At 44.6% G+C, this 24,751-nt stretch overlaps 4 protein-coding genes across 7 annotated transcripts in view; 3 read left to right on the top strand and 1 right to left on the bottom strand.

The window, feature by feature from the left end:
- hsd17b1 (hydroxysteroid (17-beta) dehydrogenase 1) overlaps positions 1 to 2,526 on the top strand; it is a 3,307-nt gene extending 781 nt beyond the window's left edge. The window contains exons 2-6 of the mRNA XM_030344369.1: positions 1 to 48; positions 267 to 446; positions 790 to 883; positions 1,384 to 1,567; positions 2,276 to 2,526. The exon at positions 1 to 48 is cut by the window's left edge and continues 114 nt beyond it. Of these exons, the coding sequence (XP_030200229.1) occupies positions 1 to 48; positions 267 to 446; positions 790 to 883; positions 1,384 to 1,567; positions 2,276 to 2,443 (674 nt within the window). The 3' untranslated portion in view covers positions 2,444 to 2,526. The remainder of the gene's footprint in view (positions 49 to 266; positions 447 to 789; positions 884 to 1,383; positions 1,568 to 2,275) is intronic.
- A 1,269-nt stretch (positions 2,527 to 3,795) lies between these two features.
- Positions 3,796 to 5,018, top strand: LOC115561783 (complement C1q-like protein 2). Its single transcript, XM_030382019.1, has 4 exons — positions 3,796 to 3,831; positions 4,059 to 4,305; positions 4,379 to 4,519; positions 4,640 to 5,018. Exons 1-4 carry the CDS (start codon positions 3,811 to 3,813, stop codon positions 4,918 to 4,920), a joined length of 690 nt encoding a protein of 229 aa, XP_030237879.1. The 5' UTR covers positions 3,796 to 3,810; the 3' UTR covers positions 4,921 to 5,018.
- Positions 5,019 to 5,972: 954 nt separating this feature from the next.
- LOC115561759 (complement C1q-like protein 2) lies at positions 5,973 to 10,978 on the top strand. 4 transcript variants are annotated; one of them, XM_030382000.1, is made up of 4 exons: positions 6,186 to 6,221; positions 6,450 to 6,696; positions 6,770 to 6,910; positions 7,037 to 7,420. In XM_030382000.1, the coding sequence occupies exons 1-4, from the start codon at positions 6,201 to 6,203 to the stop codon at positions 7,315 to 7,317; spliced, it is 690 nt and encodes a 229-aa protein (XP_030237860.1). In that variant the 5' UTR covers positions 6,186 to 6,200; the 3' UTR covers positions 7,318 to 7,420. The 4 variants fall into 4 exon arrangements, with proteins under 4 accessions (XP_030237844.1, XP_030237860.1, XP_030237851.1 ...); XM_030381984.1 differs by having other exon boundaries at positions 5,973 to 6,696; XM_030381991.1 differs by lacking the exons at positions 6,186 to 6,221; positions 6,770 to 6,910; positions 7,037 to 7,420 and adding exons at positions 9,988 to 10,128; positions 10,600 to 10,978 and having other exon boundaries at positions 6,408 to 6,696.
- mylk5 (myosin, light chain kinase 5) lies at positions 10,955 to 23,823 on the bottom strand. Its single transcript, XM_030381972.1, has 17 exons — positions 23,373 to 23,823; positions 21,533 to 21,709; positions 21,001 to 21,153; positions 20,658 to 20,834; positions 19,662 to 19,697; positions 17,163 to 17,290; positions 16,702 to 16,858; positions 15,802 to 16,122; positions 15,569 to 15,674; positions 14,680 to 14,883; positions 14,009 to 14,226; positions 13,767 to 13,890; positions 13,371 to 13,523; positions 12,784 to 12,913; positions 12,583 to 12,670; positions 12,055 to 12,195; positions 10,955 to 11,628 (listed from the first exon to the last, which is right to left on the bottom strand). Exons 1-17 carry the CDS (start codon positions 23,539 to 23,541, stop codon positions 11,423 to 11,425), a joined length of 2,688 nt encoding a protein of 895 aa, XP_030237832.1. The 5' UTR covers positions 23,542 to 23,823; the 3' UTR covers positions 10,955 to 11,422.
- Positions 23,824 to 24,751: the final 928 nt, after the last annotated feature.

Here is a 24,751-nt window from a genome sequence, read left to right as displayed (position 1 = left end):
TCCTGGAGGCCCGGGACAGGGTGGTGGAGAAGCGGGTGGACATCCTGGGTAGGGATGCCATTGTGTGTGTGTGTGTGTGTGTGTGTGTGTGTGTGTGTGTGTGTGTGTGTGTGCATCAAATGCACATAACACACAGGGTCCTTCTGAGCAATGAAATTCTTAAGACAAGGAGCGCGTCATCTAACGTATAGTAGACATAAAGCAACGCAAACGAAGCGCACAATAAGGGCTGTGAATCTGAGGCAGACAGTGTGTCTGTGTCTCAGTGTGTAATGCAGGAGTGGGGCTGATCGGACCCCTGGAGGCGCAGGGCCTGGACACCATGAGGCAGATCCTGGAGGTGAACCTCCTGGGGACCATCCAGACCATCCAGGCCTTCCTGCCCGACATGAAGGCCAGGTGCAAGGGCCACATTCTGGTGACCGGCAGCATCGGAGGGCTCCATGGTGAGCTACCCACCCATTCACCAGGGACCCCCGGGATACACGGCCCATCATTATTAAAGATCCCATGTCATGCTTTTTTAGGGTTAATAATTGCATTTTGGGTTACTACTAGAATAGGGTTCCATGAATACTCCCCCATGTACTTGTTTTAGTTTGTGTGTTTGTTTGTGTGCATGTGTGGATATATATGTTTGTATGTTTCTGTGTGTGCGCATGTGTGCGTGTGTGTGTGTGTGTGTGTGTGTGTTTGACTGTGTTCTGAGGGTTTCTGATGTTATTGAGTGCGGTAATCCTCTTCCCATGCCTCAAATTGTACTCACTATCTTCTGCTTTCCCCCCACAGGTCTCCCGTTCAATGAGGTGTACTGTGCCAGCAAATTTGCAATCGAGGGAGCATGTGAGAGTTTGGCCATCATTCTGCAGCACTTCAACATCCAGTGAGTTTCCACGTCAATATTTTGTTGAAAGTTATCTTAAAATCAATTCTTGTTATTTGAAGAAGAAAAAAATATACACAGGGCTCACAGGTCATGGAATTGTTTACCACTTCATATCAGTTATATTAAAGGAAAGAAACTTTCTTTAAAATAAGCATCAAACAAGAATAATTATACATTCACAAACGATCACTACCCTCAATTATCTATTATCTTTCTCTTTTTCAATACTTTTTTTTCTGTTTTAATTAGTTGTATTGTGTGTTTCAAGAGATGCCACTTATATTAACATTTGACGCTTATCATTTTTGGTCGTGCATTAGTTGTATTATTTGTGTTAATGTTCAGACAATGACTATATGTGTAAAATATGTGATAGTGTCACAGACAAGTTGGTCGTCAAGGCAACAGCCCACGGGGATCCTCATCCACAAACACATGACCAAACAGACACGCACATCCTAAGTCGATGGGAGGTTTGACCGATTGATCTGCCCCAGCATGAGCCTCATCGAGTGCGGTCCGGTCAACACTGACTTCCTGGACAACCAGGAGAAGGCGGAGCTTGGGGACGCGTCTCTGGGACAGGTGGACGCGTCCACCCTCAGCCTTTACGGGCAGTACCTGCACCACTGCACCACCATGTTCCAGAATGCCGCGCAGGACACCGAAGACATCGTCAAGGTGGGCTCTGGCGATTCATGAATCAATCAGTCAATATATTTGATATATATATACATACACATATTGTGGTAACCCGGCACGGTGAGCGAACCACCACCACCCGAAACAGGACACAACTTTGCTGGGCAAAAGCCAAAAGGCACTCAACCAAAGTTTCATACTGAAAATAATACAACGAAAAAACCTGGGAGGAATCGACGGTCTTATCCGCCGTGGGTGGAATCCTGTCACCCACGAAGACCGGTCTCTCCGTACAGGAGCTCCAGGGCTGGGAGAGCCCTGAACGAATGGAGAAGCAGGCTATTTAAGCCCTGCTTCTCCACCTGTTCCACAGGTGCTCTCCACGTCCTTAATTGGCCCGGGCCGGGTTGCCACAATATGTATCAACATATTATTCAATTCTATATGTTGTTGGTATTAATAGGTTCATGAAAATAAATCAATGATTGAATTGATTGACACACACACACACACACACACACACACACACACACACACACACACACACACACACACACACACACACACACACTGCTATATAATACAGGTGAATAATTGATTCCAGTACAAGTGTTTAATCATAAACATTTATTTTTCTTCCTTCCATCTTTCATTTATTTCAATTTCATTTCTTTCTATTCCCATTCGTTCTCTGACACACCCAACCTCCCTCCCTCCCTCCCTCCCTCCTATCTGTCCCTCAACCAGGTCTTCCTGGGTGCCATCCAGGCCAGCAGGCCATCGTTCAGGTACTACACCAGTGGCGCCATGCCGCCCCTGGTGAGGCTGAAGACCTCCTTCCCTGAGGGCTGCCGCTTCATCCGCGCCATCAGCCAGCTCATCTTCCCCACAGAGGCCACAGACCAGCAACCCTAACAAACACAAACACATCATACACACACACACTATACACACACCGACACACACACACACTATACACACACCGACACACACAAACTATACACACACCGACACACACACCCAAACTACACACACACACACACACACCCAAACTACACACACACACACACACACACACACACACACACACACACACACACACACACACACACACACACACACACACACACACACACACACACACACACACACACACACACACACACAGCAAAGTCTTCACATCTTGATGGTTCACGGCGGTCACCGCTTGGCCCTTTATAATTTAAAATAGTTGCTTTTCTTTGAATCTCAATAAAACATTTTGACAAATCTGTTTCATTCTTGTTTGGTCTGAACCAGGAAAGAGGTAGTGAGTGCAGACAGTAGCCTACACACAATGTTCAATGAGAGCTGCTTGCTATTGTTAGAGTAATTAATAAACACATAACGATGGAGTAAAGGAACACACACAACTGTTGATCATTGTAAGAATGGAATTGCAGGGTTAACCAGCCGTAGTTGTTCAATGACTTGTATCTGAATGCACACTTTGCACGTCGCTTTGGATAAAAATGTTTCCTAAGAGACTAAATAGTCATGAACTTATGGGGAGGGAGTGGGAATATTTAGATTAGTGTGAATATTCACATGAACGGGAATGTTTATAGGTAAACATATAAAGTCCATACTTTATACTGCCAACTGTTGGCTTGGCAGGCTTTCAAGGAAGTGGAAGTTGTGTCAGCAACAGTGAGGTTGCAGAGCAAACGGGTCCTGCCTGTCCCGGGGAGATCCACTCATACACATGAAAATATTTATACATGTTATTAAGACCCAATAAGCCGACTAAGAAAGTACAAAGTGTAACGCAAATATTAGATCCTTCCAAAATTCCATCATAGACAGTCTCAACGTTTGTCTATAAAAGCAGAGCGGATAAGGAGCAAAGGAGCAAAGAGAACACAGAACAGAAGCATGAGCATGAAAAGGTGTTCAGTCCTGCTGCTGGCCATATACTGGGGCCTTTTGGAAGCACAGGTTTATAAGAACGATGATGGAACTAGCCGTCTGACTTCAATGTCACAGGAGGAAAGACCTAACCCTGGCAGCCGTGGAGGGAAGGTTAGAGTCCAGTGAGAAGGAGGTGGCGCGTCTCCAGAGCCTTTGTGAAGGTAAAAAGTGACAACTATGTATTGTTGATTTCCTGATTTCCTATTCCTGCCCCCAGCCCAGCCTCGAGCAGCCTTTACTGTTGCCCTGATGGATGGGGGTTCTTAACCTGGAAACGACGGGCCTTTCCCTGACGATACTGCCATACAGGAAGGTCTTTGCAAACGTTGGCAATGGCTACAACCCTGCAACAGGTAGGTGTGCTACCTGTTGTATACTCATTATCATTGAATGAGGGTGCAGGCGACCCAAAGAGCTAAAACAAAGCCTGCATGAAGGTAGTTGGAAGTTGGCTATTCTAAGCAGAAGTTGGCACAGGAAGTAGTCAACTGCTACATTATTAGACTACCACACCCAAATATCATATCCGCAAATATCAGTCCTTTCCCAAAGAATGTATTGGACAGTGTTTCTGACGCAGGTCTATAAAAGTAGAGGGGAGAGGAGCAGAGGAGCAGAGAGAACACAGAACAGAAGCATGAGCATGAAAAGGCTTTCAGTGCTGCTTCTGGCCATGTGCTCGGGCCTTTTGGAGGCACAGGTTTCCTTTAAAGATAATGGAACCAATCGTCTAACATCAATGTCAAAGGAGGAGAGACTGGCAGCCCTGGAGAGAAGGTTGGAATCCAGTGAGAAGGAGGTGTCGCATCTCAAGAGACTGATTGGAGGTAAAGTGTGACATGAATTGGTCATTTGCCTTTGATTTTGAGACTGATTTCCCATTTCTATTCCTGCCCCCAGCCCCGCCTGCAATAGCTTTTTCTGTTGCCCTGATGGATGAGGCTACTACACCCGGAGACTACGGGCCTTTTGCCTACCGTACGATACTGCCATACAGGAAGGTCTTTGCAAACGTTGGCAATGGCTACAACCCTGCAACAGGTAGGTGTGCTCATTCGCGAGTGAGAAGCAAATGTGCAAGTAAAAGGAAGTGTATGTGTTTGTAAATAACAATTGAAACCAAATCGTTTTCTAAATTAATAATTTGTATTCATTTGGCAGGCACATTCACCGCCTCCGTCAGGGGGATGTACTTCTTTCGCTTCACCATGTTCACCAGCGCCACCCCTAACTCTGCAGCATGCATCTGGAAGAACAATGTGTTTGTGGTGTGTCTGTGGGACGTCAAGGGGTACATTGGGGCAGACACGGGCAGCAACGCAGTGGTCTTACCGATGGGGGTGGGAGACCGCGTTAGCGTAATGCTTGAGCCGAACATGACAGTAAATGACGGTCAAACGCACCTAAACACTTTTAGCGGTTTCCTGCTTTTTCCCATGTGAATCAAATTGTTGACTGGCTTTTGTTAATCTGTAAAAACATTTCATGAAAAAAAAAATTGCAATAATCCGAACGACATAATAAATCTATAAAAAGTCTTTATTAAATGTGTTTTTTTTTGTGGAGCGGACGTTGGGGCATATGAGGTCAGCGAGCCAAAGAGCTAAAACAAAGGCTGCAAGTTAGGTGTAAGTTGGCTACATTATGTGGAAGTTGGCTACAGGAAGTAGCCAACATCCACATAATGTAGGTGTAAATTGGCTTCATTATTAGGTGTAAGTTGGCTACATTATGTGGAAGTTGGCTACAGGAAGTAGCCAACATCCACAAAATGTAGGTGTAATTTGGCTTCATTATTAGGTGTAAGTTGGCTACATTATTAGACCACCACACAGAGAGTTAGATCCAAGACTACTTTACTTTGAGCGAGGTAACAACATTCTAAACAAACACTTTAGAAATAAATACAGAAAATGCTTTAGCATTGGTGGCTCAATATATACAGCATGTCATTGCCATCTATCTATGGTAAATACCACTTTGCACTATGTTGGAGTTCACGTTTTTGTGAAGACAAATACCATAGGACATCGTAAATATTTGTACATGTGATAAAGGTTCACAGTACATGTTACTATAGCCCATCTATCTTTAGCAAACTAAAAAGCAATTGTAGGCAATGACAGACATTGAGAGAAAACACAAGATTAAGTTCCTTACTTTTAGAGGTCACTGTATAAATGGATGGGGGTATGTTGGAGTTGGCCCCAATCAGCTGACTGAGAAGTACAAAGTCTCCTGCAAATATTAGATCATTCCAAAATTCCATCATAGACAGTCTCGACGTATGTCTATAAAAGCAGAGGGGCTTCTGTTCTATAAAAAACAGAGAGAACACAGAACAGAAGCATGAGCATGAGAAGGTTTTCAGTCCTGCTGCTGGCCATATACTGGGGCCTTTTGGAAGCACAGGTTTCTAATAACGATTATGAAACTAGCCGTCTGACTTCAATGTCACAGGAGGAGAGACCTAACCCTGGCAGCCCTGGAGAGAAATTTGGAGTCCAGTGAGCAGGAGCTGGCGCGTCTCCAGAGCCTTTGTGAAGGTAAAAAGTGACAACTATGTATTGTTGATTTCCTGATTTCCTATTCCTGCCCCCAGCCCAGCCTCGAGCAGCCTTTACTGTTGCCCTGATGGATGGGGGTTCTTAACCTGGAAACTACGGGCCTTTCCCTGACCTTACGATAATGCCAAACAGGAAGGTCTTTGCAAACGTTGGCAATGGCTACAACCCTGCAACAGGTAGGTGTGCTACCTGTTGTATACTAATTATCATTGAATGATGGTGCAGGCGACCCTAAAGAGCTAAAACAAAGCCTGCATGAAGGTAGTTGGAAGTTGGCTATTTTAAGCAGAAGTTGTCACAGGAAGTAGCCAACTGCTACATTATTACACTACCACACACAAATATCATGTCCGCAAATATCCGTCCTTTCCCAAAGAATGTATTGGACAGTGTTTCTGACGCAGGTCTATAAAAGTAGAGGGGAGAGGAGCAGAGGAACAGAGAGAACACAGAACAGAAGCATGAGCATGAAAAGGCTTTCAGTGCTGCTTCTGGCCATGTGCTTGGGCCTTTTGGAGGCACAGGTTTCCTTTGAAGATAACGGAACCAACCGACTGACTTCAATGTCACAGGAGGAGAGACTGGCAGCCCTGGAGAGAAGGTTGGAATCCAGTGAGAAGGAGGTGTCACATCTCAAGAGACTGATTGGAGGTAAAGTGTGACATGAATTGGTCATTTGCCTTTGATTTTGAGACTGATTTCCCATTTCTATTCCTGCCCCCAGCCCCGCCTGCAATAGCTTTTTCTGTTGCCCTGATGGATAAGGCTACTAAACCCGGAGACTACGGGCCTTTTGCCTACCGTACGATACTGCCATACAGGAAGGTCTTTGCAAACGTTGGCAATGGCTACAACCCTGCAACAGGTAGGTGTGCTCATTCGCGAGTGAGAAGCAAATGTGCAAGTAAAAGGAAGTGTATGTGCGTGTGTTTTTAAATAACAATTGAAAGCAAATCGTTTTCTAAATTAATAATTTGTATTCATTTGGCAGGCACGTTCACCGCTTACGTCAGGGGGATGTACTTCTTTCGCTTCACCATGTTCACCAGCGCCACCCCTAAATCTGCAGCATGCATCTGGAAGAACAATGTGTTTGTGGTGTGTCTGTGGGACGTCAAGGGGTACATTGGGGCAGACACGGGCAGCAACGCAGTGGTCTTACCGATGGGGGTGGGAGACCGCGTTAGCGTAATGCTTGAGCCGAACATGACAGTAAATGACAATCAATCGCACCTAAACACTTTTAGCGGTTTCCTGCTTTTTCCCATGTGAATCAAATTGTTGACTGGCTTTTGTTAATCTGTAAAAAAAATGTCATGAAAAAAAAGATTGCAATAATCCGAACCACCTATAATAAATCTATAAAAAGTCTTTATTAAATGTGTTTTTTTTCTGGAGCGGACGTTGGGGCATATGAGGTCAGCAAGCCAAAGAGCTAAAACAAAGGCTGCATGAAGTTAGGTGTAAGTTGGCTACATTATGTGGAAGTTGGCTACAGGAAGTTGCCAACATCCACTAGTTGGCTTCATTATTAGGTGTAAATTGGCTACATTATTAGACCACCACACACAGAGATAGATCCAAGACTACTTCACTGTGAGCGAGGTAACAACATTCTAAACAAACACTTTAGAAATAAATACAGAAAATGCTTTAGCATTGGTGGCTCAATATATACAGCATGTCATTGCCATCTATCTATGGTAAATACCAATTTGCACTATGTTGGGGTTCACATTTTTGTGAGGACAAATACCAGAGGACATCGGAAATATTTGTACATGTGATAAAGGTTCACAGTACATGTTACTATAGCCCATTTATCTTTAGCAAACTAAAAAGCAATTGTAGGCAATGACAGACATTGAGAGAAAACACAAGATGAAGTTCCTTACTTTTAGAGGTCACTGTATAAATGGATGGGGGTATGTTGGAGTTGGCCCCAATCAGCTGACTGAGAAGTACAAAGTCTCCTGCAAATATTAGATCATTCCAAAATTCCATCATAGACAGTCTCGACGTATGTCAATAAAAGCAGAGGGGCTTCTGTTCTATAAAAAACAGAGAACACAGAACAGAAGCATGAGCATGAAAAGGTTTTCAGTCCTGCTGCTGGCCATATACTGAGGCCTTTTGGAAGCACAGGTTTCTAATAACGATGATGGAACTAGCCGTCTGACTTCGATGTCACAGGAGGAGAGACTTAACCCTGGCAGCCCTGGAGAGAAAGTTGGAGTCCAGTGAGCAGGAGGTGGCGCGTCTCCAGAGCCTTTGTGAAGGTAAAATGTGACAACTATGTATTGTTGATTTCCTGATTTCCTATTCCTGCCCCCAGCCCAGCCTTGAGAAGCCTTTACTGTTGCCCTGATGGATGGGGGTTCTTAACCTGGAAACTACGGGCCTTTCCCTGACCTTACGATAATGCCATACAGGAAGGTCTTTGCAAACGTTGGCAATGGCTACAACCCTGCAACAGGTAGGTGTGCTCATGTGTGGGCAAGTGAGTGAGTGAGTGAGTCAAATGGAGTGAGAACAGGTGTGTATGCATGTGATTCGTGTTTATAAAAAAAAAAAAAAATTCAACCAAATACTATAAACCGTTCTCTTAATAACAATTTGTATTCTTTTGGCAGGCATGTACACCGCTCTGGTCAGGGGCATGTAATTCTTTCACTTCCCCATGTTCACCAGTGGCACCCCAAACTCTGTAGCATGCGTCTGGAAGAACAATGTGTTTGAGGTGTGCCTGTGGGACGTGAAGGAGCATGCTGGGTTTGTCTCCGGCAGCAACGCCGTGGTCTTACAGAAGGGGTCGGGAGACTGCGTTACTGTAACGATTGAGGCGAAGAGGACAGTCAATGACAATCAGTCGCTTTTAACACTTTTAGCGGTTTCCTGCTGTTTCCCATGTGAATCAAATGTTAGCTGGACTTTGCTCCCATAAAATTATAATAATAATAAAAAGAAATACTCATTATCGTGAATGATTTATTTTTGTGGAGCAGACGTTGGGGCACATGTTGTCAGGGAGCCAAAGAGCTAAAACAAAGGCTGCATGAAGGTAGTTGGAAGTTGGCTACATTATGTGGAAGTTGGCTACAGGAGGTAGCCAACTTCCAGATAATGTAGGTGTAAGTTGGCTACATTAGACCGCCACACACAGACAGATAGATTCAAGACTACTTCACTGCGAGCAAGGTAACAAGATTCTATACAAACACTACAGAAATAAATACAGAAAATGCTTTAGCATTGGTGGCTCAATATATACAGCATGTCATTGCCATCTATCTATGGTAAATACCACTTTGCACTATGTTGGGGTTCACATTTTGGTGAAGACAAACACCAAAGGACATCGGAAAAATGTGAACATGTGAAAGGTTCACAGTACACGTTGCTATAGCCCATTTATCTTTAGCAAACTAAAAAGCAATTGTAGACAATGACAGACATTGAGAGAAACACAAGATGAAGTTCCTTACCACTTTGAGGGGTCACTGTATAAATGGGTGGGGGTATGTTGGAACTGGCCCCAATCAGCCGACTGAGTAGTACAAAGTCTACCGCAGATATCAGTCCTTTCCCAAAGACCGTATTTGACAGTGTGTCTGACGCAGGTCTATAAAAGTAGAGGGGAGAGGAGCAAAGGAGCAGAGAGAACAGAACAGAAGCATGAGCATGAAAAGGCTTTCAGTGCTGCTTCTGGCCATGTGCTTGGGCCTTTTGGGGGCACAGGTTTCCTTTGAAGATAACGGAACCAACCGACTGACTTCAATGTCACAGGAGGAGAGACTGGCAGCCCTGGAGAGAAGGTTGGAATCCAGTGAGAAGGAGGTGTCACATCTCAAGAGTCTGATTGGAGGTAACGTGTGACCACTATGAATTGGTCAATTTCCTTTGATTTTGAGACTGATTTCCCATTGCTATTCCTGCCCGCAGCCCCGCCTGTAATAGCCTTTTCTGTTGCCCTGATGGATGAGGCTACTACACCCGGAGACTACGGGCCTTTTGCTTACCGTACGATACTGCCATACAGGAAGGTCTTTGCAAACGTTGGCAATGGCTACAACCCTGCAACAGGTAGGTGTTCTCATTCGTGAGTGAGGGAGAAGGTTAAATGGAGTGAGTGTGAGTCAAATGGCGTGACACTGATTATTTTACTAACACACACACACACCCCTCCTAACTAGCACGTAATTGCTAATATCGTAGCAGAGCTGGTCTATGAACACCCCGGGGACCGGTTATGGATATGCATTCCAGATAGAGTAGTAAAATAATCTGTGTATGTGTGTAAATACAATAATCTGAATGCGTGTGTAAATACAATAATCAGTGTGTTTAAGTAAGATAGTGTGTGCTTGTGTGCAAGTAGCCTACAATAATCGGTGTGCAAGTAAAATGTGTGCAAGTAAAATAGTGTGTGCGTGTGTAAGTAAAATGGAGTAGTGCGTATGTGCAAGTAAAATTAAGTGTATATGCGTGTGTGTTTGTAAATAATAATTGAAAACAAATTGTTTTCTAAATTAATAATTTGTATTCATTTGGCAGGCACGTTCACCGCTCAAATCAGGGGGCTGTATTTCTTTCGCTTCACCATGTTCACCAGCGGCACCCCCAACTCTGTAGCATGCATCTGGAAGAACAATACGTTTGTGGTGTGCCTGTGGGACGTCAAGGGGTACTTTGGGTATGACACGGGCAGCAACGCAGTGGTCTTACCGATGGGGGTGGGAGAGAGCGTTAGCGTAATGCTTGAACCGAACAGGACATTAAACGACGGTCAATCGCACCTGAACACTTTTAGCGGTTTCCTGCTTTCTCCCATGTGAATCAAATTGTTGACTGGATTTTGTTCATCTGTAAAAACATTTCATATTTTTTTTTTCTAATAATCCGAACCACATTTAATAAATCTATAAGAACTCTTTATTATTGCATTATTTGTTTTTGTGGAGAAGACGTTGGGGCAGTTGTCAGCAAGCCAAAGAGCTAAAACGAAGGCCGCATGGCGCACGAGTAGGTGCAAGTTGGCTACATTATTAGACCAACACACAAAGATGGATAGATTTAAGACTCTGTGAGCTAGGTTACAAGATTCTATACATACTCTATAAAAAAAAATACAGACAATTCTTTAGCATTGCCGGCTCCATTATATACAGCATGACATCAACATCTATCTATAGTAAATACCACTTCACGAAATATTGGGGTTCACATTTGTGTCAAGACACGCCAAAGGACATCATCTGGAATGTTTGAATAAATCAAAATATCAGCAAAAGCAGCAGAATATCCCACCAGCAAAGATCTACGGACTTCGACTATGACCAAGCAATATGTGCCCTTGTGTTCAAGCCACTCGAGTCAGCTACTCGCTCACAATGAGTTTGGCGGAGCACAGTGCCTCCCCGTGGTCATTGGTGGCCCTGCATGTGTAAACGTTGGTGTCCTGAGGGCCCACCGGGGCAATCACCAGGGTGCAGCGTCCGTCCTCCTCGTACTCGATCTGAACCCGGGCCGTCTCCGCCACCGGCACCGACCCGCACAGCCACACCACTTCCGGGTCGGGGTAGCCTGTAGTGGTATCGAATCGCATTGGAAGCTAGTCAGCCATGTTCATTTATCTGTGGTAATCGCAGTGCATGGCCTTATTCATTTGGTCATACCCTTTTTTGCAATCCTGCCTCTTTATAAGCCAATATCGTTTTTAAAAATTCTAATTATGGCCAATCGGGGTATCTCTGCCCTGATTGGTTCAGGTATCTCTCTGTCCTGTAAATCACAGGTGTGTGTGACATGTGCCACAAACACAGGGAAGGAGGAGAAACATAGGGAGGGAGCAGGGAAATTAAAACAATCTCAACCTTGCACTCTTTCCAACTCTGAAAACGTACCTACAGCAGATTGAGGAACAAAAGTTCAAGTGAATCATGCGCCATTATTGAGCGAGACTTCACATAAATAGTAAGACTACGTCGTCACTGGCCCCGTGTGCAGTACCTGTCAGGTGGCAGGAGAGCCGGCCGGTGGCCCCATCAGACACCGCCTGGTCCTCCAGGCCCTGTGAGAAACGGGGGGGGCCCTGCATCTTGTGCTCCAGGGACAGGAAGGCGTGCTCGGCCTCAGGGGACATAGGTGATTCTGGGAGAGGAGATTGAAGCACAGGAAGAGGAACAAAATCGGTTTTCAGGACACATTTGGGATGTGCTCAACTTTGAGATGGGAGACTTCTAGATGAGGGGCCGAGATGAGTCTTTCAGTGGAGAGGTGAGGGTTCAAGAAGAGTCTTTGAGAAGAGAAGGACAGATGATAGACACAGAACGGAGACGAAAGATGACTTTCGAGAAGCAATAACAGATGAGAGACAGAGTAGGGAGAAGAAAGATTAGACTTTGAGCAGTGAGAAGAGAGATTAGAGACTTTGAGTAGTGAGAAGAGAGATGACACTTTTAGGAGAAAGGCGAGACTTTGAGAAGAGAAATTAGACTTGTAGAAGGGGGGATGTAGACAGCGAGGGGACAGCCTTACCCTCTCCGGGACTGACCAGAGACGAAGTGCTGTCTGGCTTGGATAACAGCGCCATTCTCTTCAGAGCCAGCATGGCCTTGCCTGCTTTCTACAAGTAAAACAAAATAATTCAAATTTCAACAACCTCTTCCAACACACAATGAAGATGATAAATAAATATATACATCTGTGGGACATGTGGGATATGAAAATGTGGGACACCTTCCACTTCTGGCGGGCCAGGAACTTCTTCATCTTGTTCTTGGGCAGGCTCTTGGCGTTGCTGGGGTCTGTGCAGTTAGACGCCGCAATCCAGGGGTGGGCCAGAGCCTCCTGGGCAGAGAGGCGCCGCCTGGCATGGGCAGTGATATGCATTTAGTGTCCATGGCAGAGAGTGGTGGTCCTAATGGCACAATTAGCATTTACACAGAACGGTAAGGTTGGCTCGATCCGGTTTGTGATGGTGGCGTTGGTGCCGGCAAACTGCAGCTGAGCAGGGGGGCCTAATAGTGTCCATTAAATCGCAGATGCCAACTTCCCATGCGAGTGTTGGGTGCTGGATAATAATAATAATAATAATAATAATAATAATAATAATAATAATAGATTAAAATGCCACCAAGTGACCGGTGTTCTTTCTAAATACATTCGGTGGATGCCTTTACCCAAAATACCTTCAAAGACATCCTGGCATGGGTGGTCAAACCTCTGACCCTTTCTCATGGCGATGGCCACGTTCTACAAATCGAGAGACCGAGTTGCGATGAGCGGGCAGGGGGTCAGACTGCTTTAGGCTGACGGTCACCCACCTGGGAGCCTTGTTGAGCAGGGCGCTGATGAATCCCTGGGCATCACCACTGATCTCCTCGAAGCTCTCCTCATCAAACTCCCACTGGGCCGAGGTGACCAATGCTAGGGTCTCCGCGTCGCTGCCCCCCTGGAACGGAGACTCACCGCTCAGTCTGCACACACACACACCATATATGGGCACATAAAACAGCTTGCTGTTACTTTGACTCACCTCCAGAAAGCAACTTTCCTCCACTAGGTGGTGATATAGATATGACGATTCATTTGAAAACCAAGTTCAATACAGGAGGTGGCTACTTAAAGCTATGGTAGGCCATTTGGAGACACCAGCCAGAGAAAGTAATACAAGTAAAGTAAAATTAGTAAAGACAACTAATGTGCTATCAATTACTTACAGGATGTAACAGATGACTCCAATGCTCCACATGTCTGTGGCCATACCCACGGGTTCATAGTTAATCACTTCTGGGGCCACAAACTCAGGGGTCCCATGCATTACCTTGAGAGGTACCTTAGGATCTGGAATCAAAAGACGCATGAATCCACTACAAAGACATATACACGAGAACCACAATTATCAAGTGGTGGGAGTCCATTTAGCATTGAATTTTGGTTCATGCATATTTTATTTATTTACCTAGCTTGCTGGCTAGCCCAAAGTCAATTATTTTAATGGCGGTGCCCGTATGGTCGACACACACAATGTTTTCGGGTTTCAGGTCCAGGTGGATGATGTCTTGCTGATGCATGTAGGCCGTTCCCTCCAGGATCTGCTGCATGTAGCGTACACTAGCCACCTCCGTATGCTCGAAGCTGTCGTCCACGATGCGCTCAAACAGCTCGCCCCCTGCAATGCTGCAGGTGTACGGGTTATCACAGAGATTAGCTTCTGTCCTGCATTATGATTTGTATTGTGCATATGATATATTGCATTGGTGCTAAGGATGTCAGCCTCCTGGCTGAAAGGTGCGGGGGTTTATAATTCATGTCCACCCTGTCGGTAACCTTGTGCCAGATGCCTAGCCGCCTGTCTGCTACATAAAAGACTTCTATCTGAAGTAATACTACAAGCATCTGCTAAATTAAAATAGTGTGTCATGATGATCAAAATGTATTTTCCTTAAAAGATTCCGTGCCGTAATGGACAGGACAGTGAAGAAACACAGGAAAGGGGTTTGAAAGCGAGAGAGGGAACGACTGCTATGTGAATTAAGAATTAAACCGGTGATCTCTGCAAGGCACATTGCCTCGGTGGTACTAGCTAGTACTAGCACTAGCTTACGGGATGCTTTAAAACTAAGTACTCACAGCTCCATCACCATGACCATCTCCGACCTGTGGTCGTACGCGGCCAGGCACTGCACCAGCTTGGGGTGGTGCAGGAAGTTCATCAACTCAATCTCCTTGCGAGCGGCCTCCCTCTCCTTGGCCCGGCGGCCTTTGTAGAACTTTCCCGCACACTCGCGTGCACTTTCCTTGTGCATCAGCTTGAACACTTGCCCAAATTTACCACTGAGACAGAAGAAGATGCCAATTAGTCATATTGTTGCTTATTTCATGCATATTCTATGCTTGCGTGTGTATGTATGTATGTACGTACGTACGTACGTATGTATGTATGTATGTATGTATGCATGTATGTATGTATGTATGTATGTATGTATGTATGCATGTATGTATGCATGTATGCATGTATGCATGCATGCATTGTATATATACATAAATATTCTGTGAAACGTTTAAGGTTTATTGTTGAAAAAAAACAAAATGTTTCCTTTAATCTGATCAATGCGGCCAGTCTGGCAGCAAATGTGCTTGAACGTGTTAAACGTTCTTGCTTTGTTTAATTTGGCTTGTCTGCAAGACGTATTATGTGTTACGCACATGTTTCTAACAGGGCCACAGGGAGAGGTGCGGGTATTATCCGCACCTCATTTATTGAGTGGGAGGACTTTCTGCTTCCTTTCCAAATCGGAGGTTGGCTCAAAAGTGAACTGATCCAGTACTAGCATGTTCCCAGAGTTTCAGTCCCGGAGGAAAAACAACACTTTGTGCTGCTAGACACACTTGACTGTTGGAACTTTGCGATTCTTTCGTTTTGCTAAGGTGGCATGTAAAGAAATTGGACTCAAACAAAAAAGGCAGATAGGACATGTAAGGAATATGGTTGAGATCTCGCCGTCTCGCAACCACTCACACTCCCAGTTTTTCCAGCACGGTGTAGTGATCCGCCACTTTGTGGACACAGTCGACAGCCACGTGGGCGTACGCTGGGGTCGGCTCCTCCACTTGGCCGCCGGAGGCTGAACATGAACAGACCCTCCATGTTTTAAATGTTATGCTCTAACATACACGTGTTTTAGGTCATTGTGAGGAGTTAGCCGAACTTATTCTTCCTCATCATCATCATCCTCCTCCTCATGAGCTCACCTGCGGGCTCCATGTTGACAGGCGGCGACTCCGGGCTGGGTTCGCTGAGCCCCACCGCGTTGTAGGCCCTCACTCGGAAGCGGTAGGCCGTCTGGGGAGGCAGCTGGCCGGCGCTCACCCTGTACGAGGTGCTCTTACACCGGTCACTCAGTTCCCTCCAGTCCCCCGGCTCGGGGCCTCGGCTGCTCGCCTCCACCACGTAGCCCAGCACCGCGCTGCCGCCGTCGTAGCAGGGGCCCGACCAAGAGAGCACCGCTCCCCCCAGGGAGACCAAGGAGACCACGGGGACGGATGCAGGCGGCTGGGGCTTCTCTAGTGTGTCTGGTTTTGGGGGGGACGGGGGGGGGACGGGGGGACACGCATAAATATAGATGTAAACTTTACTTGAACTGAAACTAAATCCATGTAGCTGATCAACATTAGTGATCCCCAACAACGTCATCATCATTTATTTTTCATGAAACCTCCATAGCTTATATCAAGTACAACATCTCGGGCAACCCGGGCGTTGGTCCTACTGGTGAGGACATGTAGGCGTCGGCTTATCCCTGCACTGAACTAGAAATCCTGCACAACCGCATTTTTGTCCATCAAGATAACGGCTAAGAATCAAAACCACTACCTGCCCACAACTACCAATTTAGCACCGCTACTATACCCCAACTACCAATCGGATATGACTCCCTGAAACCAAACCCAAATGAGCTAAAGACCACCAGATCACTGACAGACTTATGCCATATTACTGAATTGCCAACTAAGAGTCTTCCATGCGTCATTCAATATATAAACACAGTGGCATGGCTGATACAGCGCTTTGCATTGCATGCGTATCGGATATAACCAAGGGCAGCCATATGCTGGCAAACAGCATACGGGCATCGCGGAGCAGCTCCTTACCTATAACGGAGAGGGTGACTGTATGCTGCGCGGAGCTTCTCCGGTCGCGGACCAGGACAGTGTAGCGTCCCGTGTGCTGAGGTTCAGCCGCGGCTATGACGAGCGTGCTGCTCCGGGCACAGTTCTCAGTCCACAACTCTGCTCCGGTATCCTCTATCTACAGACGGGTGGCACGTATAGAGATGAAGGAAAGAAGGTGGGTGAAATGGAGAGATTCAGTGAAAGAGAGTGAGTAAGAGTGACATTTGTGTGCATAAAGAGTGTGAGAGAAATAACAGGATGTATACAGTAAAGAGAGAAAAAAATCGAAAAGAGAAAGAAATGTGGAAAGAGCGATTGAGCAAAAGTGCGAGCAAAGAGATGTAGAGTTATGTAAACAAAATATTTAGAGTAAAAGATTGAGATGTATATACGGTACTTAAACAGAAAGGGAGACGTGTGTAATTTGTATACACACACACCTGTAGTTTGTTTCTGATCCAACAGGCCACTATGGGTGGGCTGCCAGAGAATGCGCACGTCAGCCGTGCACACTCTCCCGTCTTTACCTCGACGTGCTGGGGTGGCTTTTCAAACCGAAGAACAGGAGCTGTAAGACGCACAAGATAACTAGTTACTATAAGTGCCGTATCACTATAATATATAGCATAATATTAAACAGGATAGTCAAGACAGACAGAAATATATACAGGCCGACACAGATAATCAACAGTACCATGAACAGTAAATCTTTATGGAATTCAATATTCAAATGGGATTATAAATTGTCTTAAACTGATCTAACCATACATTATTTAAATTGCTTCAGTAGTTATCGACATAGGGAAAACAGACCAGGTTTGTTAACTATTAATTAGAGCCACCCCCACTTTATTTCATATGCAGCTCCTGCTCTACGTATGACCATACGTCACTATGGGGTCAAACTCCATGTCACTAGGGAGTCACACGGTTACCATGACTTTCCAATGTTGAATCTTGTTTCTTGAAAGTACCCACGGCACTCGCGTATGTTTCCTGAAATGTGTTTTTTTTTACAAGAAAAAAAACACACATACTTTGTTGACATGCTGCGAAACAAACAGCGTGAATAAACCTCTTGTTTGTTTACGCCTATGGTTTGAGCGTAGCCGCACTGTTTACTTGAGGGTTGGTACAGTGGGTACTTTCGATTAACCGAGTCCAGATTTGAAAGTGGTTAAAAAGATCAGTGTAGTGTTTTTCCCATACACATGCTGCTCATTGGGACAGCAGGTGGCACATATGGCACATACTTTGGTCCATGAGTATCACATGCCTACCACTATAATATAAAATGTGGCACATTTATATTGAATCGGACATGTAATTTGCAATTACCTAGCCCTCATCAACCTGATCATATAAAAACCTACAACCACTGACCCAGTGGTACAACTTCCTCTGGCTGAGCCCTATGCTAGGCCCATACTTTACTGAACACAATACGTTGTTTGATGGCTGACATGACACATCATGTGAAGTCAAAGACACAATGCATGAGAGCCAGGTTGTGAATTCAATATGGACAGAAACCATGCCAACAAAATGGACAACACAATGTGAACAAAGGAACTAGCAGCGCCACCCCTAGTCAAAACAACAGGTGGATGAGAGAAAGACAGGTGTGGCTCTTGTAGCCGTACCCATCATCCTATTCTTAAGGTTAAGAATCTGAAACACCTCCACCACCAGAGGCTAACAGGCTTAAACAATGTTTGCTCCTCTGTTAAACATACTAATATTAAGTATTGGTAGTTAAGTATCTGTGGATCAAAGTACTTGATACATAATGCCACAGCTTTATAAGTTTAATTACTGAAGTTCAAGTACTCATCCACATGACCTCATACTTTCATGTGAAAGACACATTCCACCCTTAAGAGATAAGATGAGAACATTTGGTTAAACGTTAAATGGTGGAAAGAAAAGGGGTTGTTGCTGTTGTGGTTAGCCTAATAATTTACTAGTAAGTAGGCTATCATTATCGAAGGGTGCTTGGAGCAGACCCAGGAAATGACCCCTTTTCTGCTTCTTAAAATATATTAAATTTGATTTTGAAATGGCTAAAGGATCTTGTTTGCTAATGAATGCTACATTTCGAGACAGTTGGTCATTTTAGTTGTGTCAATCTGATCGGCTGTGACGCGAGCTCCCTAAACTGGGATCCATCGACTTTATACCATAAGTAGGCACGACTGATCGTAAAGAATGGTTCTAGTACACTATAGGTCTCGTACTTCAGAATGCACTACAATTTTTTGAAGGAGATACTTCCATTTTGTGCTGCCTCAAGAGATGGAATTTAAAATCCTAAACTAAGCTAAATATACTTTACCCTAGGCTTATCAAAATAAATGTTTGCCATGTGAAGCGATGTGGCAATTTCATACAACAATAATATAATGATTAATTATTTATGTCACAATCAATTACTAAACCAAAACACCATAACTAACAAGAATATTCCATTAGGCCTACTTCCAAAAAGGGAGTTGGTCTTTGCAATGTGACAACGTCACAATGTACAAGCTGAATAGCAACGATTCCATATTCCAGTAGCAAGTTTGAATTGTTTTTTGCGGGTTTACCAAAAGCGTAAAACACTTTATAGTTAACTATTTGGCGTGCACTGCCCAACTTTTACTATAAACTACAATTAGCATGATAGGCGAAATGCAAATATGTTCCCAATTTAATTTCTGAAATAATAACATTATGGACTGCCAAACATCAATCGTCCCCGTTTTCATTTCAGAAATCTGGTCAGCTTAGCAGTGTCAAAAAAAAAGCTATGATACTGAAAAAAAGTACTGAAACTACCAAAGAAACGTACTGAAAAACACCAATAAATGAAGGCCAAGGTAAAGTAGTTCAACATTTTACGATTGTACTATACTCAAAAAAGTACTTCCCACTCCCTGTAAATGTGTGGTTCTCACCTTTACCCGATGTTGACCTCTTCTTTGGAATGACCGCTGTGGGAAGAGAATGCAGACAGTGTTGAGCTGAAAGCCAAATGCCAATCCATGGGTATATGTGCTCTTTGCATTTAGAGGGGTAGAATGCCTTCCCTGTCTTGTCATGCTAGCAGATAACAGCTAACATTCTGCTAAACTGTATCTCTGTACACACTTGACTCTTTCCTTACATGGTGTCGGGACGCTTGTTTTTCAGAAGGCACATCAATGGGTCATTGTTTGGGAAGCATGCACCCTGTTTACATAATTCACTGGCTTGCAAAGCACCACCAAACACGGGAATGGAGGAAGTGGTGTGATTACCTGCATCAAGATAACAAGACAAATCGGGGGCTGCTTTCCTGGCTTTTTGTGTTTTTTCCTGTGCAGGAATATTAGTCCATTGCACAATACTTCTTCCCTAGATTTCTGTAACCTCACTGTACTCTTTAAGGAATATAGTGTAGTGTTAGGGAGAGACACGAGGGGGCATGGCTCTCTTGACCTCATTATAAGATAGTTAAGTGGCATGTGTTGCCAATTAACTAATCGGCTGTTTTTTCTTTAAAAACACGGCAGTAGGCAGGAAGTAACACATTTCTGAGCCAAATTGGTTTTGGATGACTGAATTGGCGGATTATATGATGACATTTCTGTTTTTGCCAGAATTAACTTCACATTGTGCTAGCTTGAGCCCTTTGCCATTAAACTCCTTACCAATAGGATGAAGCTGCAGGATAGATAGATATGCCTACTGTTTATACAGCACATAGTATAGGAGGGATATATTGGATAGGGGTACAGGAGATAGCTTGATGTAGTTGCTAGGACGATTGACTCCCAGCATAAAGGTTTCGAGTTAAACCCTAAATGTCCTAACCGGTCTGCGGTTTAGAGCTGAACTGACTCTTTGGATAAAAGCATCTTATGATCATTTAATATTAATATATGAAAAGAATAACCCATTCATGTTGGTACCATTAGTTCTTAGATCTTCTCCTGGACTCTGGTCATTAGAAGCGAGAGAAGATCCTTTGAGGTCCTGTGCAATGCCCTTTGGAGATGTTGTCGCTTCTCCGTTTTCTGAAACGCTCTCTGGGAGAGAGCAGAGTTTGGCTGGCGCAGAGGCACGCACCCCGCAGAGAGTTTCAAAGTCTGGGAGGAAAGAGCAAACCCTGAAAGCTGTCATTCAAAAATCAACATAGAGTAACAATTCAGCGAAAGAAAAAAAGTGTTGCAATAAAACAGGCAACACGAAACAGGTTTGTGTTTACACATATTGACTCACTGTGTTCACTGTCATCAAACTGACTTCTCTTACCTTGGACGGAAACAGATGCACAGCTAGAAGATCGGCCTGCGCTGTTCTTTGCCAAGCATGTGTAGGTTCCAGCATCTTCGGGTAGACATTCCTTCACCAGGAACCTCACCACTCGGCCATCACTGAAAGACTTTCCGAAATAGGCCACTTCCCCTGCCCAGACAAAGACAAAAAAACAATTGTCTATCATTTCCCCAAACTATTTATATATTTTTTAACCAGTACAGATTGCACTAATGTGATGGTATGTATCTACACATTCTTAACAGTATCTAGAGGCTGGCTTTGACAAACTTTACTTCATTAATCTATTTAGCTGATACCTTGCTCGGATCATTTTTAAAAACCTGTTGGATGTATGCAATCCTTTCTACAAATTCCCATTTGGTATTGGGTTTGAGATGTAAATAACAAACTCTTGGTTCTGTGACAGTGTTCTACAATCTGTACTGAGCTCAGAGGAAATGCTTGTTTTTTATGTTTATCCATAAGGGAAACGTTTGTGGATGCGGATATACCCTATATAGCTCACCATTGTGCAACCACGATATGTTGATAGGCTGAGTTCCAGAGATGATTCCGCTCAGTGTGATGTCGGTTCCTTCGTCGACAGAGAGGTCTCGCAGCGGCCCCAGGAAAATGGGCGGCTCAGGACTCCTGGGAGAGCCGAGGTGTCTGGACCCAGCACAGTGGGAACCATTCGGGCCAACTGATAAAAGGTCAGAGATACAGGGCATAATCTCGTTCTGTTTTGTCCCCAAGTATTGCCAAGCTGTACACACCAACTGGCCCTTGATAAATATAACTTTAAATATATATTCAAATGTTATATTACATACATTTGAAACATGGTTCAAATGGAAAAATAAACTATTAAGAAAGGGTCTGACTGCAACTTTCGTCGACGCCTCGACATTATGATTAGAGATTTATAACTTTCCATTATAGACATTAATATAACCCTATCTGGACAGAACTTCAGACAATGTAAGCCGACTTCGCTAACAGTTGCATTTACTTCATTTTGGTATGATAAATGTTTTGTCTTTTTGCTTTCTCTACATCTGTGTGCTCCACCAACTTCTTATTGTTTGAAATTATTGATAGGGAAAGCCCCATTCAGTCGTAATAGAGTAATGGGGGGGGGGGGGGGGGGATCAGAGGACCTGGGAAAGTCTTAATAAACGCAGGCGCCAAACTAAGTCAAGGCTCCAGTGACTCCTTCACCATTATTTCCATGACACCAGGCCATTAAGACTCTTTTTTCTATAATTTCTACATTTCCAGGCACGCTAGCTTCCACGAGACCTACGGGAATATGTGGCATACAAAATGAATGTAAACTTAAATTAAGGGACAACCAGCCAATCATGTCACATTTCTGTATTGTTTTATGGCACCTCATCTGGGTGCTATGTGTTATAAGGAAACGACACAATGCTCGTTTCCTCTGTCATCCCTAACATGCATGGTTAGAAGTTTGATCAAGTACTTCAGTGGAAGTGTCCTAAAGTGCTATTCTATGGAACTGCTTATCAGTGCTTGGATCTTTATCAGTTTACACTAAAGCATGCCCTGATCTTATCTTACCTGAGGCACTAGTGAAACACATGTTGTTGTAATATTAAACCTCAAATCAAGACCACACACGCAATAAAAAAACGGCTGATAATTGGAAGTGAAAATACTCGTCAAACTGGGAATGTAAGAATGAGAAGTTACAGTGAACATAGATTCCATAATTTCCTCCGTTCTCAGACCCTTAAAGCGTGAGTTGTACTAGATGGGATACATATTGTGAAAGTACTTTAAGAACAGGCCTGCTGGTATCACAGAATCATGCCATGGCATTGTTGATCATAGTACACAAACTGCCTGCAGCAAATAGACTTATCTGTGAATCTTTAGACCTCATGTCTCACCCTGACCCCTTCACCTCTCTTTCACTATCCCCTCGCGACCAACCCCCTCCGTCACTGTGACTTAACACAGACTTTCAGTTGAAGGTAGACCCAAAGGGTCACAAAATATGTAGCAAGTGGGAAATGTATATTTAGGGTAGTTTATTTTTTCATGCAAAATACTAAAGCAATAGATCATCATCATTACAATAAATAAATACATTACATAAAAAGAATCGATATAAATGAGAACAATTAGAACAAGATAGCTTGTTATCAGGAACTTTAGTTATTTTTTTGCAGCTTGAAAAATCAACACAACGGTAGACTCGGGCTTACCCCATTAAAACAAACAGAGCCCAATTAATTTTCACGTCCCAACTTGCCCACTACAACATAATTTGTGGTGTAAAAACCCATGCACGGTAAGCTCTGCAGCCCGTATACACCAACACAAAGCTAGCCCCTTACCTCCTCCAGCCATCCCTTTACTGTCCACACCGTTTAAACCAGGGATCCTGGTTGTGCTGGCTCCTTTGGCCCCCTCTTTGTGGGTGCTTGCGGGGGGCTTGATGACCATGCTGAAGCTGGACACATATTGCTGCGGCTGCGGCTTCTGCTTTCCGTCGACTCCGTTCATGACAGGCTGTCTCCTCAGAAGTAAATATTTACAATGTCACTTCCTCAACACACACACTTATCAAACTTCCACTCTCTTTCCCCTTTTTCGCTCACAGCTGCATGGCCGGTTTCACGGCTTCTTTGTCCCGGCAGCCCTTCCTCTTGTTTCCCCTTTCACTGCACTCCTCCTCTCTGTGTGTTATCACCCATGGGTTTCTCTCCTAGAGTCCTCACCCTGTTCCTTGTGCGTACATGTGTCCTTTGAGCTATGACTCCACCTCCACTAACTGACAAATCTCTGCTGCATGTCCCCCCCCCAAACCACTGCACCTGGCTACAGCTGGTTGCTGGCACCGCTGTGGGGGCTGAGTGACAAACAGATGCATCGCTCAAACATACACTTAAGGACGCACAGAGTGGTGTAGAGACAGGTGACAGATTGCACACTAATATTTAAATAAACAACACATCCGCAATCACGCTCAAACATTGTCACCCTCATTCTCTCTCACACACACACCCCCCCCCCCCCCACACACACACACACACACACACACACACACACACACACACACACACACACACACACACACACACACACACACACCCACACCCATGCAATTACGCACTCACACACACAAGCATAAATACCCAACAATACAGTGCGGGACAAGAGGCTTATCTACTCTTTGGGCAGCCAAAGGTCGTAATGTCGTAGCGTTTGTCGAATGTGTTGTGGCACATATCTCTGTCTGCCTGTCACACTTTCGAAACTGAACTTTGTAACAGCTTCAACATCCTCGTGGCACAGAATAGTATGAGCTTTTGGTAGGCCAACAAGCCCATTAATTCACCTCAAGAGAGAGAAAGCAGTTACGCCCCACACATGGCTTAAGCTGTGTCCATGGTGATGGAGGTACTAGGCCCAGGGCCGTTGCACCAAATCCTGGGCCCCTATACTATATATAGGTACCGATGGACCCCCCTGCGCTAAGTTGTTGACGGGGGGGGGGGGGGGGGGGTGGGACGTGGCCGATAAGTATTTTTATTTTATTTTTTTTCATGGGCCCCCCCTCTGCCTTGGGCCCCCCCACAACTGTCCCCCTTGTCCCCGCAGTCCGTCGGCCCTGACTAGGCCAATCAACTTTCTTACATAGAACGTTTAGCAAATGGGGTGTAATCAGTAGTCCTGTGACTGCTCACTACAGTATAATGGGTATTCCCTGTGA

Source organism: Gadus morhua, chromosome 2, assembly GCF_902167405.1.
Source record: "Gadus morhua chromosome 2, gadMor3.0, whole genome shotgun sequence".
NCBI lineage: Eukaryota > Metazoa > Chordata > Actinopteri > Gadiformes > Gadidae > Gadus > Gadus morhua.
Note: the sequence above shows the minus strand (reverse complement) of the source record. Positions and strands in the feature narration are given on the sequence as shown.

Excerpts from the sequence above, each read along its gene's own strand:
- mylk5 (XM_030381972.1), bottom strand. The coding sequence starts at position 23,541 with ATGAACGGAGTCGACGGAAAGCAGAAGCCGCAGCCGCAGCAATATGTG. Across the intron at positions 17,291-19,661 it reads GAGGTCAACATCGGGTAAAG|CTCCTGTTCTTCGGTTTGAA; the intron begins GTGAGAACCACA and ends TGCGTCTTACAG. Across the intron at positions 16,859-17,162 it reads GGATCAGAAACAAACTACAG|ATAGAGGATACCGGAGCAGA; the intron begins GTGTGTGTGTAT and ends ACCCGTCTGTAG.
- LOC115561759 (XM_030381991.1), top strand. The coding sequence starts at position 6,423 with ATGTATTGGACAGTGTTTCTGACGCAGGTCTATAAAAGTAGAGGGGAG. Across the intron at positions 6,697-9,987 it reads TCTCAAGAGACTGATTGGAG|CCCCGCCTGTAATAGCCTTT; the intron begins GTAAAGTGTGAC and ends TCCTGCCCGCAG. Across the intron at positions 10,129-10,599 it reads TGGCTACAACCCTGCAACAG|GCACGTTCACCGCTCAAATC; the intron begins GTAGGTGTTCTC and ends TTCATTTGGCAG.
- LOC115561783 (XM_030382019.1), top strand. The coding sequence starts at position 3,811 with ATGGCTACAACCCTGCAACAG. Across the intron at positions 4,306-4,378 it reads TCTCAAGAGACTGATTGGAG|CCCCGCCTGCAATAGCTTTT; the intron begins GTAAAGTGTGAC and ends TCCTGCCCCCAG. Across the intron at positions 4,520-4,639 it reads TGGCTACAACCCTGCAACAG|GCACATTCACCGCCTCCGTC; the intron begins GTAGGTGTGCTC and ends TTCATTTGGCAG.